General features: G+C 40.4%; 1 protein-coding gene across 7 annotated transcripts in view; it reads right to left on the bottom strand.

Moving 5' to 3' along the window:
• The window catches only part of LOC126365754 (uncharacterized), a 267,138-nt gene that overhangs the window by 135,429 nt on the left and 115,160 nt on the right, over positions 1-16,549 (bottom strand). For all 7 annotated transcript variants that reach the window (XM_050008233.1, XM_050008240.1, XM_050008238.1 and 4 more), the window contains one exon: positions 7,097-7,173. In XM_050008233.1, coding sequence (XP_049864190.1) covers positions 7,097-7,173 — 77 coding nt within the window. The remainder of the gene's footprint in view (positions 1-7,096; positions 7,174-16,549) is intronic.

A 16,549-nucleotide genomic window follows, 5' to 3' on the forward strand; every position in this document is an offset into this window, starting at 1 on the left:
GATTTATTTCCACTGATGAGTATCCATACAATACAGCACTGTCTTATTTACTCTCAACAGTTGTCCATCATGACCAGAGAGAGCATTTGCTACTAGGTAAACAGTTATGTTTTGGCTTCGAGTTTTACCAAAGAAAACATTACCAATTAGGATCCTACTGTCTTTATCCACCCTTGTCAGAAAGTTAGTTACCAAGATCAAATTGTACCATCAAAATAAGGTTTCCAGACCACTTTTTTCCATCAGAATCCTCGAGAAAACCTACGTTGAAGTCACCACACACAATTAACTGCTAGCCTGCAGCCTGACAGAAAGCACAGTAAGGAATCTTGATTCCCCAAAAGACAGTCCAAAAATTTCCAGTGACCTTTTTTCAGTATTAATTCATAAGCACACCCTTTTATGTGCTAATCACTACAAGATCTACTTGACTTCATGTACCTAAACTTGTGTTCTATCTCAATAGATGTAACAACTCATTCTTTTCCTGTAGTAGTGCTGCATGACTAAGGTGCTAGAGTGTAATATTTTATACTTAACTTATCTAGCTCTGCGGCTATGTGATGCTCATATAGGCACAGACTGTCTATCTCTTCAGAGATATCTAAATTTTCCAAACAAACAAGACACTCTCCTACCTTATAATTCAATCCTCTAATATTTTGGTGAAATAAGCTAACCTCACTTTTCTGTGCATTCTTAACCCTCAAGTGGATGTGCCTATGTACAAAATGCACCAACCACAAATAACATTTGTCTTGCATCATTCCACTGTTTTACAATTGTGAGCCCATTCTATTCCTTCATTACTGTTTCAGCTAACACAGCTATAAGTTGTGTTGTCATACGCCCAAGGCAGCAGTTGTGAGATAAAAATAAACAGCAAGCTAGGTGATAAAAAATGTATGATTCATGCAAGAAAATGTCTCAGATTACATGTGAGCAGCACAATTCCACAATAAGACAGTTGTTTACGAGATAATTAGTAAACAAGTAAGTGGTTATCTGGCAACCGATGCAAGTGAGCTGTTTTTTGTTTCGAGTGGCTGATTACAGTTGGGTAACACTTGTACATGGGAACAGAGTGGTATAACGACAGTTTATTTTATTACTGTTTAATTAAAGTGTGATTTACCTCATATAATTTAAGTTTATGAAAAGCAGTATGTCCACTCGAGGACTCAGGATTCTGTGGGCATCTTCTGTTATTTTGACTTCTTTCAAAACAGTGTGCCTCAATCCCGATGCTAACCTAAAAAATGTGCCTCTCTGTCACCAATAACCACGGGGATCTTACTTTGTGTGGTGGTGGCCTCTCATATATTATATGCAATAAACTCAAACAACCCATCATTCCCTCTCTCATTCAGGTGTAGGCCTTGTCTAGTATAATCCCACCTCACAATTGTAACAACAGGCACTGCAAACACAAGACACACATGAGATTTCATTTCAGTCAACAGCAGCCCACTCAACTCGGTGTCCACATGACTCACAGAAATGTTAAAGTAAAGCTGATCATGGGGTTGCAGTATCTCCACAAAATTCACATTTGTACATGTAGCTGCTATTCCCATTTCATCCAGGCCACCATTCCTAACCTCCCCCCCATGAACCACGGACCTTGCTGCTGGTGGGGAGGCTTGCATGCCTCAGCGATACAGATAGCCGTACCGTAGGTGCAACCACAACGCAGGGGTATCTGTTGAGAGGCCAGACAAATGTGTGGTTCCTGAAGAGAGGCAGCAGCCTTTTCAGTAGTTGCAAGGGCAACAGTCTGGATGATTGACTGACCTGGCCTTGTAACAATAACCAAAACGGCCTTGCTGTGCTGGTACTGCGAACGGCTGAAAGCAAGGGGAAAACTACGGCCGTAATTTTTACCGAGGGCATGCAGCTTTACTGTATGATTAAATGATGATGGCGTCCTCTTGGGTAAAATATTCCGGAGGTAAAATAGTCCCCCATTCGGATCTATGGGCGGAGACTACTCACGAGGGTGTCGTTATCAGGAGAAAGAAAACTGGCGTTCTACAGATAGGAGCGTGGAATGTCAGATCCCTCAATCAGGCAGGTAGGTTAGAAAATTTAAAAAGTGAAATGGATAGGTTAAAGTTAGATATAGTGGGAATTAGTGAAGTTCGGTGGAAGGAGGAACAAGACTTCTGGTCAGGTGACTACAGGGTTATAAACACAAAATCAAATAGGGGTAATGCAGGAGTAGGTTTAATGATGAATAGGAAAATAGGAATGCGGGTAAGCTACTACAAACAGCATAGTGAACGCATTATTGTGGCCAAGATAGATACGAAGCCCACACCTACTACAGTAACACAAGTTTATATGCCAACTAGCTCTGCAGATGACGAAGAAATTGAAGAAATGTATGATGAAATAAAAGAAATTATTCAGATAGTGAAGGGTGACGAAAATTTAATAGTCATGGGTGACTGGAATTCGGTTGTAGGAAAAGGGAGAGAAGGAAACGTAGTAGGTGAATATGGATTGGGGGAGAGAAATGAAAGAGGAAGCCGCCTGGTAGAATTTTGCACAGAGCATAACTTATTCATGGCTAACACTTGGTTTAAGAATCATGAAAAAAGGTTGTATACATGGAAGAACCCTGGAGATACTAAAAGGTATCAGAGAGATTTTATAACGGTAAGACAGAGATTTAGGAACCAGGTTTTAAATTGTAAGACATTTCCAGGGGCAGATGTGGACTCTGACCACAATCTATTGGTTATGACCTGTAGATTAAAACTGAAGAAACTACAAAAAGGTGGGAAATTAGAGATGGGACCTGGATAAACTGAAAGAACCAGAGGTTGTACAGAGTTTCAGGGAGAGCATAAGGGAACAATTGACAGGAATGGGGGAAAGAAATACAGCAGAAGAAGAATGGGGAGCTTTGAGAGATGAACTAGTGAAGGCAGCAGAGTATCAAGTAGGTAAAAAGACGAGGGCTAGTAGAAATCCTTGGGTAACAGAAGAAATATTAAATTTAATTGATGAATGGAGAAAATATAAAAATGCAGTAAATGAAGCAGGCAAAAAGGAATGCAAACGTCTCAAAAATGAGATCGACAGGAAGTGCAAAATGGCTAAGCAGGGATGGCTAGAGGACAAATGTAAGGATGTAGAGGCTTATATCACTAGAGGGAAGATAGATACTGCCTACAGGAAAATTAAAGAGACCTTTGGAGAAAAGAGAACCACTTGCATGAATATCAAGAGCTCAGATGGAAACCCAGTTCTAAGCAAAGAAGGGAAAGCAGAAAGGTGGAAGGAGTATACAGAGGGTCTATACAAGGGCGATGTACTTGAGGACAATATTATGGAAATGGAGGAGGATGTGGATGAGGATGAGATGGGAGATACGATACTGCGTGAAGAGTTTGACAGAGCATTGAAAGACCTGAGTCGAAACAAGGCACCCGGAGTAGACAACATTCCATTGGAACTACTGACGGCCTTGGGAGAGGCAGTCATGACAAAACTCTACCGTGTGGTGAGCAAGGTGTATGAAACAGGCGAAATACCCTCAGACTTCAAGAAGAATATAATAATTCCAATCCCAAAGAAAGCAGGTGTTAACAAATGTGAAAATTACCGAACAATCAGTCTAATAAGCCACAGCTGCAAAATACTAACACGAATTCTTTACAGACGCATGGAAAAACTAGTAGAAGCCGACCTCGGGGAGGATCAGTTTGGATTCCGTAGAAATACTGGAACGCATGAGGCAATACTGACCTTACGACTTATCTTAGAAGAAAGAATAAGGAAAGGCAAACCTACGTTTATAGCATTTGTAGACTTAGAGAAAGCTTTTGACAATGTTGACTGGAATACTCTCTTTCAAATTCTAAAGGTGGCAGGGGTAAAATACAGGGAGCGAAAGGCTATTTACAATTTGTACAAAAACCAGATGGCAGTTATAAGAGTCGAGGGACACGAAAGGGAAGCAGTTGTTGGGAAGGGAGTAAGACAGGGTTGTAGCCTCTCCCCAATGTTATTAAATCTGTATATTGAGCAAGCAGTAATGGAAACGAAAGAAAAATTCGGAGTAGGTATTAAAATCCAGGGAGAAGAAATAAAAATGTTGAGGTTCGCCGATGACATTGTAATTCTGTCAGAGACAGCAAAGGACTTGGAAGAGCAGTTGAACGGAATGGACAGTGTCTTGAAAGGAGAGTATAAGATGAACATCAACAAAAGCAAAACGAGGATAATGGAATGTAGTCAAATTAAGTCGGGTGATGCTGAGAGAATTAGATTAGGAAATGAGACAATTAAAGTAGTAAAGGAGTTTTGTTATTTGGGGAGCAAAATAACTGATGGTGGTCGAAGTAGAGAGAATATAAAATGTAGACTGGCAATGGCAAGGAAAGCGTTTCTGAAGAAGAGAAATTTGTTAACATCGAGTATAGATTTAAGTGTCAGGAAGTCTTTTCTGAAAGTATTTGTATGGAGTGTAGCCATGTATGGAAGTGAAACATGGACAATAAATAGTTTGGACAAGAAGAGAATAGAAGCTTTCGAAATGTGGTGCTACAGAAGAATGCTGAAGATTAAATGGGTAGATCATAACTAACGAGGAGGTATTGAATAGGATTGCGGAGAAGAGAAGTTTGTGGCACAACTTGACCAGAAGAAGGGATCGATTGGTAGGACATGTTCTGAGGCATCAAGGCATCACCAATTTAGTACTGGAGGGCAGCGTGGAGGGTAAAAATCGTAGAGGGAGACCAAGAGATGAATACACTAAGCAGATTCAGAAGGATGTAGGTTGCAGTAGGTACTGGGAGATGAAGATGCTTGCACAGGATAGAGTGGCATGGAGAGCTGCATCAAACCAGTCTCAGGACTGAAGACCACAACAACAACATCAACCATTCCTAATGTGTTCTGCACCATTTGGCCTCCACCATTCCCATGGCTATTACCTAGCAGCAAGACGCTTTTCTTCCTATTCTCTTTTGTTATGGCCCTAAACTGAGTTTCTTTGCTAGAAGTCTCCTGCACACTACTGTCACCTACAGCTGGATAAGGTTCTTCCCCTTCTACTTCAGGTAACAACATTAAGTTTACTTGACCCTGTAAGCTCCAATGTAGATGAAGTTGAGAAGCTATTGCCCCTTCACCCACTACTTGTTACCTTTACTCAGTTTCCACAGTCTTTTTGCTCTGTCAACATACCTAGCTCAACTTTTGCATGTTCTAATAGAGCCTGAAGGGCACAAACCTTTGTCTCCTATTCAGTGATCCTCTTGTCTATCTTGCAGAGCCTACAGTTCCATGGGATAGTCTGGCTGAGTTCCCCATTTGATTCTCCACTACAGTCACCTAACTGAAAATCCAACCCACAATCTACACATGCCACTCCCTCTTCGACTATCCTGACAATATCCACGTTAGGCATTCATTGCAACACAGATTACATGCTTCAAATAGAATTAAATCACTTAACACATTTGACACTACAAGATTTATCGTTATTTATGAGCCACAAAAATTAGGCCTACAAATTAGTGTTTCAGGTGTATGCTGTAACATAAAAAGTTAGTATTTCCACTTAGAAGAATTCAGCATTCTCTTAACTGTAGTAGAAGAGCTTCTGAAGTTTGGAAGGTGGGATGCGAGGTACTGGCAGAACTGAAGCTGTGGGGACAGGTCACGAGTCGTTCTTGGGTAGTTATCCGAGTTTAAATTGCTATTTATCCCCCTATCTTTGTTTCAAAAGGGTGGTCCGCACCTATGAACCAGGCCGCAGCTTAAATACACCAGCTCTCACAAACTTTATAAAACCAAAGATACCAACCCTATGGGTGGCCCTAGTTTTGTTTCCCTTTCACACTTCAGCATCTGCAAACTACAAAATATAAGGCACTTATTACTGTCAATTGGAAAGGAATTGATGACTGCTTTACTGAAGATGAGTATTCATAAACTGAATTTCAGTAAACCATGGACAACTTAAGAAAAGCTTCCCTTTAACATACCTGGAGAATTACAGAAAAAGATAAGTTTTGACGGATATTTTACCCTGACTTAAGTGTAACCCAAGAACATATTCAACAATATACTGCCTTTGAAAGCAATTTTTTTATTTGAATTCAACTAATTTTCACTTTAGTCAGTCTTATTTTGGAGCATTATATAAAACATGTGGTACAGTTGTATGGCCTCTTGCATTATTAAATCCTCTTCAACAACATAAGAAAAAGGTAGATTGCTACTCACCATAACGATAGGACGCTGAGTTGCAGACAGACACAACAAAAAGACACTCACATCTACTTACAAAAGACACTGCCATCTCTGGCAGCCAAGACCAGCTTTCCAATCCAAGCTGCTGGATATGGTGGTCAAGTATACATGAGGTGTGCTTGCTTGTGTTTGTGGGTTTCTTTTTCTAAAGAAGGTTTCGGCTGAAAGCTAATGTGTAAATGTCTTTTTGTTGTACCCATCTGCAACTCAATGGGTCATCTTTATGGATAGTAGCAATCTGTTTTTTCCTTATATTGATATTCCAAACTGTAGATTCTGTTGTGTGATAAGCCCAATTCAAGTAATTCACATTCATTTACCCATTACTCTTTCTTTATATTTATAACAAGTTCGTGACCCACTTCATCTTATTCTTTCTCAAAATTCTTTCATAATTTTCTATTTATTGTTATAATTCTCTGTACACTTTGTGACTGGTGGAATAGGACTAGAAATTATATGAGAACTAGGCCATGTTTCACCTTAAATTTGATGTGACGTAATTCAGTAGATACCTCCTAATCACTGGTATGTTTATTAGAGCATACTTTTTTTAATTCCTTCCATAAAATGTTTGCTCTGTGTAGTAATGGCTGTTTTCTTTTATCATTGACATTTCAAGAGCTACACGTAAAATATAAATTCCCAATGGTACAGCTGCTTTAACATTGTTGTTGTTGATGCAGTGATACCTCAACAGTTTCAGTTTCACTATCACTACCAACAGCACCACCACCATGATTATTATTATTATTATTATTATTATTATTATTATTATTATTATTATTATTTTAATTTTTATAACTATTGTTTTTATACATACCAAATTTTTGCTGATCAATTGTAATTGACTGTTTATCAAATGTGCTGCCTCTACTTCTTTTCGCTCCACATTTTTGCCTGTAACAAGAAGAAAACTAATAATCACAATATTACAAAATTTCAGAAAATTTATTGGCAAGGCATGGCAGCAACAGCCACCAAGGAACTGATGGAACATGTAATTACTACATAGCAATAGTTAAATTAAGTTTCTCTAAAAACTGATCAGCAAATATGGGTAGCTAATTTCAGTTACTATACCAGTGATGTCAGCCACATGGAACTGAGTTGATCATTGTGTAATGTGGAATTCCAATCAGAACAAAGCAAATATTGTTTTTAACTGGCTGTGTGAAAAAGCTTAATTATCTTAAAAGAATCTGCTGGCATGGATTAAGTTCATCCACTTTAAGAGAAAGCAGTACTGGCCTCTGACAGGCTGAAAGTCTGAAGATGCAACTTCCACAGAAAATAAGATTTGATTCTTTTAATATTCAATAAATTAATAATATACTGATTGATGTGGTAAATGCAATGGTAAATTATGAATTATATTTGAGTCAAGAATTACTTATGAAAGTTGTAATTTTCACTGAAATATAAAGCAAAGAAGTACCATCACAATCTCTTTGATGGGGTGGCCCTTGTTGCTGTTGCAAATCAATGCTCTTGTCTTACCTTCGAACAGTGATTGTGTTTAAATGGGTCCATAGAGCCATGAGTTACTTTAAATGTTAGTAAAAGTCAACTCAACCTGAATTCCACTTTCTAAAGCCTTATTACTGAAAAAGAGCAACAGGAGACTGGCTGTTACTATGTACACGAAAGAACATGACAAACGTGTTGTACTGGGGCTATTATGTTACAACTTGAGTCACTCAATATGAGTGTTATGTTGACTTTGTGGAAGATGTCTAAATAAGATGAGCAACATCGTCTACCAGCTAGCTGCTTCCTATTCCTCTTTATAAGATATATTGCTCATCTGTAAATGAACAGTCATTCAGTCATATTATGCTCGAAGCTTAATTATTATCTGGAGCAGTCCAGAGGATTGAAAGTTATTATGAGCCATAACTAGTGGCTAATCCAAAGCATAATTTCTTATGTCAATGATAAGAGTTCACTTATCAGTGGCAGATAGTTCACCCCAGTATCAAACAATAAAGCGCTGTGACCACTGTCTTCACAAAACTTAAGTGAGATTTGCCAGGTAATAGATTACATGTAACCAAAATGTCAAATGGGCCCAAAAATGTGGAACAATGTGGATGGGGAGTTATATTATAGCCAAGCATAAAAAGTTCTCAGTTTACTTGTTCTGTCAAATGCAGATAAAATCCCCTGCTTTCAATTATCCCCCCGAGTGATGATGACGGAGGCAAAGTCTGACTGCCACAAAATTGATGGGCTTCCACTTTTATGGTTGCTTGGATCGCCATTCCTTACACCAGGCCAGTAACCTATGAGAAGTCTTCCTCTGCAATCTTTCATTATCAAGTCCATGCTTCCACGCATTGTGAAGTGCATAGCTGGTGTCTCTATTGAAGCTGTTTTCACATAGTCCAATTTCAACTGCTTCCCTAATAACTGAGTTCCAATAGCTCGAAGTGTGAGTGAGTATTTTCATTTGTTCCAACAATATCTTGTGTTTCTTTAAGAGGTTTTCCTTAGCCACCAATGTTTCTAAGTATATATATTGAAATTGGACAATGATGCTCAATGTAGCGATCAACATCCATAAAGAATGGCCCACATAACGTTTGCCACAATCACATGGAATATTGTAAATTGTGACTGTGGCAAAAGTTATGTGGGCCAGTTTATATGGATGCTGATCACTACATTGAGCATCATTACGGATGGCACAGCCATGGGATCCCCACTGCCTCCAACCATCGCAAACTTCTTCATCAAGCAGTTTGAAGAGCAAGCTCCGAAATCTGCGAAGTTGCTTCCGTCTTGGTTCCTGCTGTATGCTGAAGACACTTGCTTAATATGAACTCATGAAGAAAATGCACTGCAGCAGTTCATCAAACAGATGATTGGTGTCCATTCTAAAATTAAATTTACTGCCGAGATGAGGAGGTATGGCAAGCCTCCATTATAGTGGAGTGGAAGGCAGGGGGGCGGCTTCTTCATTCGTCTATGCATACTGACTGGTACTTAAACATCAACAATTTTCACCACCCTGTATAAAAGAATGTGGTCCTGAACACTTTATTACACTCCTGGAAATAGAAATAAGAACACCGTGAATTCATTGTCCCAGGAAGGGGAAACTTGATTGACACATTCCTGGGGTCAGATACATCACATGATCACACTGACAGAACCACAGGCACATAGACACAGGCAACAGAGCATGCACAATGTTGGCACTAGTACAGTGTATTTCCACCTTTCGCAGCAATGCAGGCTGCTATTCTCCCATGGAGACAATCGTAGAGATGCTGGATGTAGTCCTGTGGAACGGCTTGCCATGCCATTTCCACCTGGCGCCTCAGTTGGACCAGCGTTCGTGCTGGACATGCAGACCGCGTGAGACGACACTTCATCCAGTCCCAAACATGCTCAATGGGGGACAGATCCGGAGATCTTGCTGGCCAGGGTAGTTGACTTACACCTTCTAGAGCACGTTGGGTGGCACGGGATACATGCGGACGTGCATTGTCCTGTTGGAACAGCAAGTTCCCTTGCCAGTCTAGGAATGGTAGAACGATGGGTTCGATGACGGTTTGGATGTACCGTGCACTATTCAGTGTCCCCTCGACGATCACCAGAGGTGTACGGCTAGTGTAGGAGATCGCTCCCCACACCATGATGCTGGGTGTTGGCCCTGTGTGCCTCGGTCATATGCAGTCCTGATTGTGGCGCTCACCTGCACAGCGCCAAACACGCATATGACCATCATTGGCACCAAGGCAGAAGCGACTCTCATCAGTGAAGACAACACGTCTCCATTCATCCCTCCATTCACACCTGTCGCGACACCACTGGAGGCGGGCTGCACGACGTTGGGGCGTGAGCGGAAGACGGCCTAACGGTGTGCGGGACCGTAGTCCAGCTTCATGGAGACGGTTGCGAATGGTCCTCGCCGATATCCCAGGAGCAACAGTGTCCCTAATTTGCTGGGAAGTGGCGGTGCGGTCCCCTACGGCACTGCGTAGGATCCTACGGTCTTGGCGTGCATCCGTGCGTCGCTGTGGTCCGGTCCCAGGTCGACGGGCACGTGCACCTTCCGCCGACCACTGGCAACAACATCGATGTACTGTGGAGACCTCACGCCCTACGTGTTGAGCAATTCGGCGGTACTTCCACCCGGCCTCCCGCATGCTCACTATACGCCCTCGCTCAAAGTCCGTCAACTGCACATACGGTTCACGTCCACGCTGTCGTGGCATGCTACCAGTGTTAAAGACTGCGATGGAGCTCCGTATGCCACGGCAAACTGGCTGACACTGACGGCGGCGGTGCACAAATGCTGCGCAGCTAGCGCCATTCCACGTGCAACACCGCGGTTCCTGGTGTGTCCGCTGTGCCGTGCGTGTGATCATTGCTTGTACAGCCCTCTCGCAGTGTCCAGAGCAAGTATGGTGGGTCTGACACACCGGTGTCAATGTGTTCTTTTTTCCATTTCCAGGAGTGTATATACAGCAAAGACTGTCTCAGAAGGTGAGCATCTAATGTCTGAATTTCAGGATTTGAAGCACGTGTTGGTGAGGACATGCATCAAAATGAGAAGCAGAACTACAGGAGGAATAATAATAATAATAGCAATAGTAGTAATTTTAAAAGATGTGAAACTAATATGACTAGAGTACAGCTGTTTAACTTGGACAGTGGTAACGGAAATTATCAAAAAAGACATCCACCCTCAAATATAGGCCCAGTAACCACACAGGAATTTGTACCTAGTAATAACAGAGCTCAAAATGGAGACATAATATCTCAATTTGGTAACCAGACAGTAATTACCAATAATGAGGAAAACGTCATGCGATCTGGATCTGGATCTGGATCCAGGGCCGGGGCCCAGGTCGTCGAAATACATTAGAAGGCCTACCTCATAATAAATATGCTTGCTTACACATAAAGTACCAAAAAAAGAATGGTTGCCACTAGAAGAATCTGGCATAACTACAGTTAATCCACAACTGATCATAATTGGAAAACTAGAAGATTTGGAAGTCGAGATATTTATTGATTCTGGTAGTGAGGAAAACCATAAAAAGATTTTTAAAAAAAAGGTATAACAACAAAATTGTCGAAATCGCACTCTGCAAGGCAAGAACTAAAATTCTTGGGACATATCGTAGGTGTACAAAGAATTAAGTCTGATCCAGAAAATATAAAGGCAATTAAGTAGTGTCCACCACCTAGAAATAGAAGCATCAGACAATTGAAGGGATTTCTTGGAATGGCAGGGTATTACAGGCACTACATACAAAGTCTAGAGTTAAACAGCACTCGACTTGTGTGTCTTTTACAGAAGGGAGTACCTTGGAATTGGGGCCAAGAGGCACATAACCCATTTGAAAGTGTAAAGCGGGCACTATCAGAATCACCGATATTGCACCATCTGGTGATGGGTGAACTATTTAAGATTTCAACCGATGCATCAGACTATTGTATAGCCTCAGAACTTTTCCAAGGCGAATGGGGTTTAGAAAGTATAGACCATAGGTCAATGGCTTTTGCTAGCCGGGGTCGCAACAAACATGAATTGAATTATACAGCAACAGAAAAAGAATTATTCACCATAGTATGGGGTATACAAAAATTCCAAACACTGATATGGGTTCTGAAATACATGCTATACGGATAACCAAGCTCTGTCATTTTTAATGAATAGTCAATTACTACATAGTAGACTGATGTGGTGGATGTTGTTTCTTCAAGAATATGACATTAAAATCCAGTATATAAACGTTTCAAAGAATGTTGTACCCGATGCTTTGTCTCGGCTACCAGTAGCCATAAAAGAACTAAAACATACAGAAGGACCTGGCATAATTTTTGCGATTAATTTTTTAACACTAGAATATCCACTTAACAAGGTGCAAGAAGTGGCTCAGAAAATAGCAGATACCATCCAACATGATCCCTATTTTACAGATGTACTTGCTATGTGTGTTAGGAAGACGTTACCGCCTAATCAAGATGGAAGGTGGAAGATTATAGGACATAATTTGTTCTGGAGAGACAGTACAATAACGCAACATTGGCGTTAATGTATACCGAATTTAGTAGAAGACGAGTTAGTGTGGTACATTCATAAGGGATATGGACATTTCGGTATAAAGAAATGCATTGCACATATGAATAAGTTCTATTACTTTAAAAACTAGGACATAAAATAGCATCGGTCATTAAAATTTGTGAAATTTGACAGAAGGTAAAAGAGGATAACACTCACGTTAAATATAAAATATATCTATTTATTCCTAACTGCTGCAGATTTCTTTGGATCAATTCCAAAAGGGAAGGGAGGAGTGTCTTACATTTTTGTCCTCATAGAATGCTGGTCGAAGTATGTTAAGTTGTACCCTATTAAGAAAGCAAACACACCAATGGTAATACACTGACTGTAACAATACTTCCTTGAGGCAGGAAAACTGAAGCAGTTCCTTTCCGACAATGGACCATAGTTCACTAGTAATGAGTTTAAAGAATTTCCAGCTTGGGAAAATATTCGTCAAATACTCATCTCCAACTATAATCCATCTTCTAACCCGTGTGAAAGGGTTATGAAAGAAATTGGGAAATTATGCTGCACATACTGCCATAAAGAACATATGTCATGGGCAATGAAAATTAGAGACTTTGAGCTTATTTTAAATGAATTACCACATTAACAACTGGACTAACAACTTTGGAAGTAATAGGTAAACCCTTTGTAGGTGAACGTCTTATTAAATGCTTTACTTGGCCAGAACAACCTACTATTGATTACCAACTGAATCAAATGATAGTTGCTAAGAACTTAGTTAAGAGGACAAAAAAATGAGTAAGTAAACATACCGGGAAACCTGTTGAACCTCAGTATAAGGTTGATGACCTAGTTCTAGTAAAACAGCATCTTTAGAGCTCTGCCCTGAAGAAAGAAACACACATTTTTTTTTGAAAAGTATATGGGGCCTTACCGAGTACAATCGGTAATCTGCCCTAAAACCTTATTCTTAGTGGATCCTACAACAGGAGAAGAAAAAGAGAGATATAATGTTAAGGATACAAAGTGGTATATTCCACAGGTAAGTTGACATTCTATGTTGATGGGTGGAGTAACGACCATCGGTTCCCGAGATGTTTTCAGTGTTACTTCCACATTAGCTTTCATACACCGAATTCCTTTCAATTCTTCAACTACTATGTGGTTTATTCTTGAATTCTTAAACTATCCTATCATGTTAGTATTTAAATGACCAAATATGACTACAAGATTGTGAATAATTTACGAGAATCACGAATAAACAGTGATCTCTAATCATAAAATGGAACAAACAGAATAATAATTTGGTGGAATACCAGTATGATGGTACTTGGTAAGCAGAATGATATCGAGACGACATGGACCGAACATAGTATTTTATATGGGTATAAAGGTAATATGAAGTGACTAACTAGATGACTATTTTATACAATAGTGTATAATTTTCTAATTTTATAAAATCTTTTATACCTTTTGATAAGATGTGATGTAGATGGGGAGAGTTTATATTGATTTTGGAAGGAGTGGGTACTGTAAGTACAAGCATAACTAACACTAATCACACACCCCACCTTTCAGACAACCCTTGCAGACAAGTGTAACTGATTCTTCACAATTTGCCGTGCCATAAGTGTTGCTAAGATTTTCTTTGGGAGCTTCAAGGTAAAAGTGATAATGTCCATTCTGCAGAAGACGTTTAACATCCTGCCTCCTCTAGCTTCTCACTCAAGGGCAGGTGAAGTAGGGATCCTGGGGAAGGGGGGTGGGAAGGGTTTTCCCGTCTTTGAGGCTATCTCCTTTCACTTCTTCAATCTTAGCAATTGTCTCTAGTTTTTCCTTTCTTACATCTCATTGGAGTACCTATCTATCTTTCCCTCTTTCCATATGCATGCACTTCTAACGCTGAAGTCCTTCTCAATTTCCATGGTTTTCTATAACCTTCAACTTATTTTACGTAAGTAGGCTGAAGAATCAGGCTACATAACTACCCATATGCATACACACAAAGAAACACAAAGACACAAACAGGAAAAGTACAGTTTGAGAGCTTGTAAGAACCATCAAGGGTTGTAGGGGAAAGTACGTGCACATTGTAAAGCATGAGCACATGGTATTATAGGTGATGGTTCTACATTGGCTAATTCTAAAAATATTTTTGTATATAAATAAGAATGACTTGACAACTTGTTGAATAGTGGAACTCTCTGATAACCTACGTAAAGATAATACACTCTTGATAACCTAAATATATATGATAAGCAATGAATGGTATATAGAGGTATGGTAGAGTGGTTGAAAAGTAAAGAAGGACTCTAGGATTTGAAATGAAGTATTAAGGAGCAATATTGGAGATTGCAGTAGATTTTTAATTTTACTGGATAATATTTAGTGATAGTATACATGAAGATGTATACGGCGATGAACCATAGGGCCTACTCACAAAGGATGTGAAAGCAACCATGTTATGTACCAGTTCTGTTGCAACCATTTCACAGTGTTTTATGTTGGTATGACAACCAACCAGCTGTCAGTTACACTGAATGGCCACTGTTGAAATTTTGTCAAAAGCAAGGTGAATCACACAGTGGCACAACGTCCAGCACAGCACAACATGCGAGATTTCAATGGCTGCTTCACAACCGGTGCCATCAGGATCCTCCCCCCACAACCAGCAGCTTTTCTGAGCTGCACAAATTTGTGCCCCCACATCAGCTAGTTGTGTACAATTATCTTATGCCCTAGTCTATGAAATCGTGTGCCAGGCAATCTTACAGTTGTTCCCTCTACCAGCACCCCTAGCTAGCCTACAGACAGCTCCCCACCCTCCCACAAGCCACGAGCCACTATACGCCCCCCCCCCCCCCCCCCCCCGCCCGCCTGCTTACTATCTTTTTCCATCCCTCAACCTGCCCCATCCCAGTTCATTAATTATGGGCCAGGAAAGAGCTGGCAGTCGACTGAGCACTATGTGTGTGTGTGTGTGTGTGTGTGTGTGTGTGTGTGTGTGTGTGTGTGTGTGGAAAGAAAGCACATTCCAAAAGCTATCCAAGCTATCTACCTTTTGTTTGTGTATCTATCAATGATGCAGTGCTTCTGCTTTTGGAGAGTCATCAGCTTTATTCGGAAATAATTCATAATTCTCAACCAGAACTTTCCGTATGTTGTCAGTAGCTTCTGTCTTGTGTATGGTTTGGTTTTGGAAATAATCAAAGGACTGTTGGCAATGTTATGTTACTGCAGACAAAACGTCATTCCATCATTGCACTTCAGAGGGAAAAGGGCAGTCACAACAGCTGTATAGCGAAAGTGTATCAAAGAAGAAAAAATTGTTCTGCCAGCAATATAACAATCACAAGAGTTTACAACAATTATTATTTAGAAAAAGAGGAAATGGAGACTGGCTCTTATCAAAAATTTTAGTTGAACAATTTTGAAAGTGAGCTGAGTAAACAGGACCAAAAGCATTTACAATTAGTTATAAAGCCCCATCCACCGTATTCCACATATTTGGTAAAATTTGCCAGTTTTGTGACATGTCATTTATTACTTAGCAAATCTCGGAATGTGTAAAGACAGTGGTTGCAGTACTTTCTGCTGTTTGCTAATGCTGAACTCCTTTTTACTGGTACATGAACTCTTATCATTCACATAATTAGACATTACAGATTGGATTAGCCAACAGTTAAATTTTCTATCCTACCTATCTGGTTAAGGGATCTGACATTCCACGCTCCGATCCGTACAACGCCAGTTTTCTTTCTCCTGATAACGACGTCCTCTTGAGTATTCCCCACCCGGAGAACCAAATGTGGGGACTACTTTACCTCTGGAATATTTTACCCAAGACGACACAATCATCATTTAACCATACACTAAAGCTGCATGCCCTCAGGAAAAATTACGGCTGTAGTTCCCCCTTGTTTTCAGACATTCGTAGTACCAGCACAGCAAGTCCGTTTTGGTTAGTGTAAAGGTGTGATTCTGAACACGACCGCAGACTGCACCAATCGGATGCAGGCGGCACCACTGGTTGTCATTGTTTGCAATGTGAGGCATACTGAACACGGAGGCAGCGTCGTCTGCCGCCGTATACGTGCTTTGGCGGCGTACCACACATCCGGTCAGGAACCAGTAGTACCGCTGCTGCCGAACCGCATAGCAACCGGAGACTGCTTTTACTGGCCGAACATACTGAATTCAGTGAAAATGAGTTTCCTGGACTCCGATGTAGAAAAGTTAATT

This window comes from Schistocerca gregaria, chromosome 4 (assembly GCF_023897955.1).
Source record: "Schistocerca gregaria isolate iqSchGreg1 chromosome 4, iqSchGreg1.2, whole genome shotgun sequence".
NCBI lineage: Eukaryota > Metazoa > Arthropoda > Insecta > Orthoptera > Acrididae > Schistocerca > Schistocerca gregaria.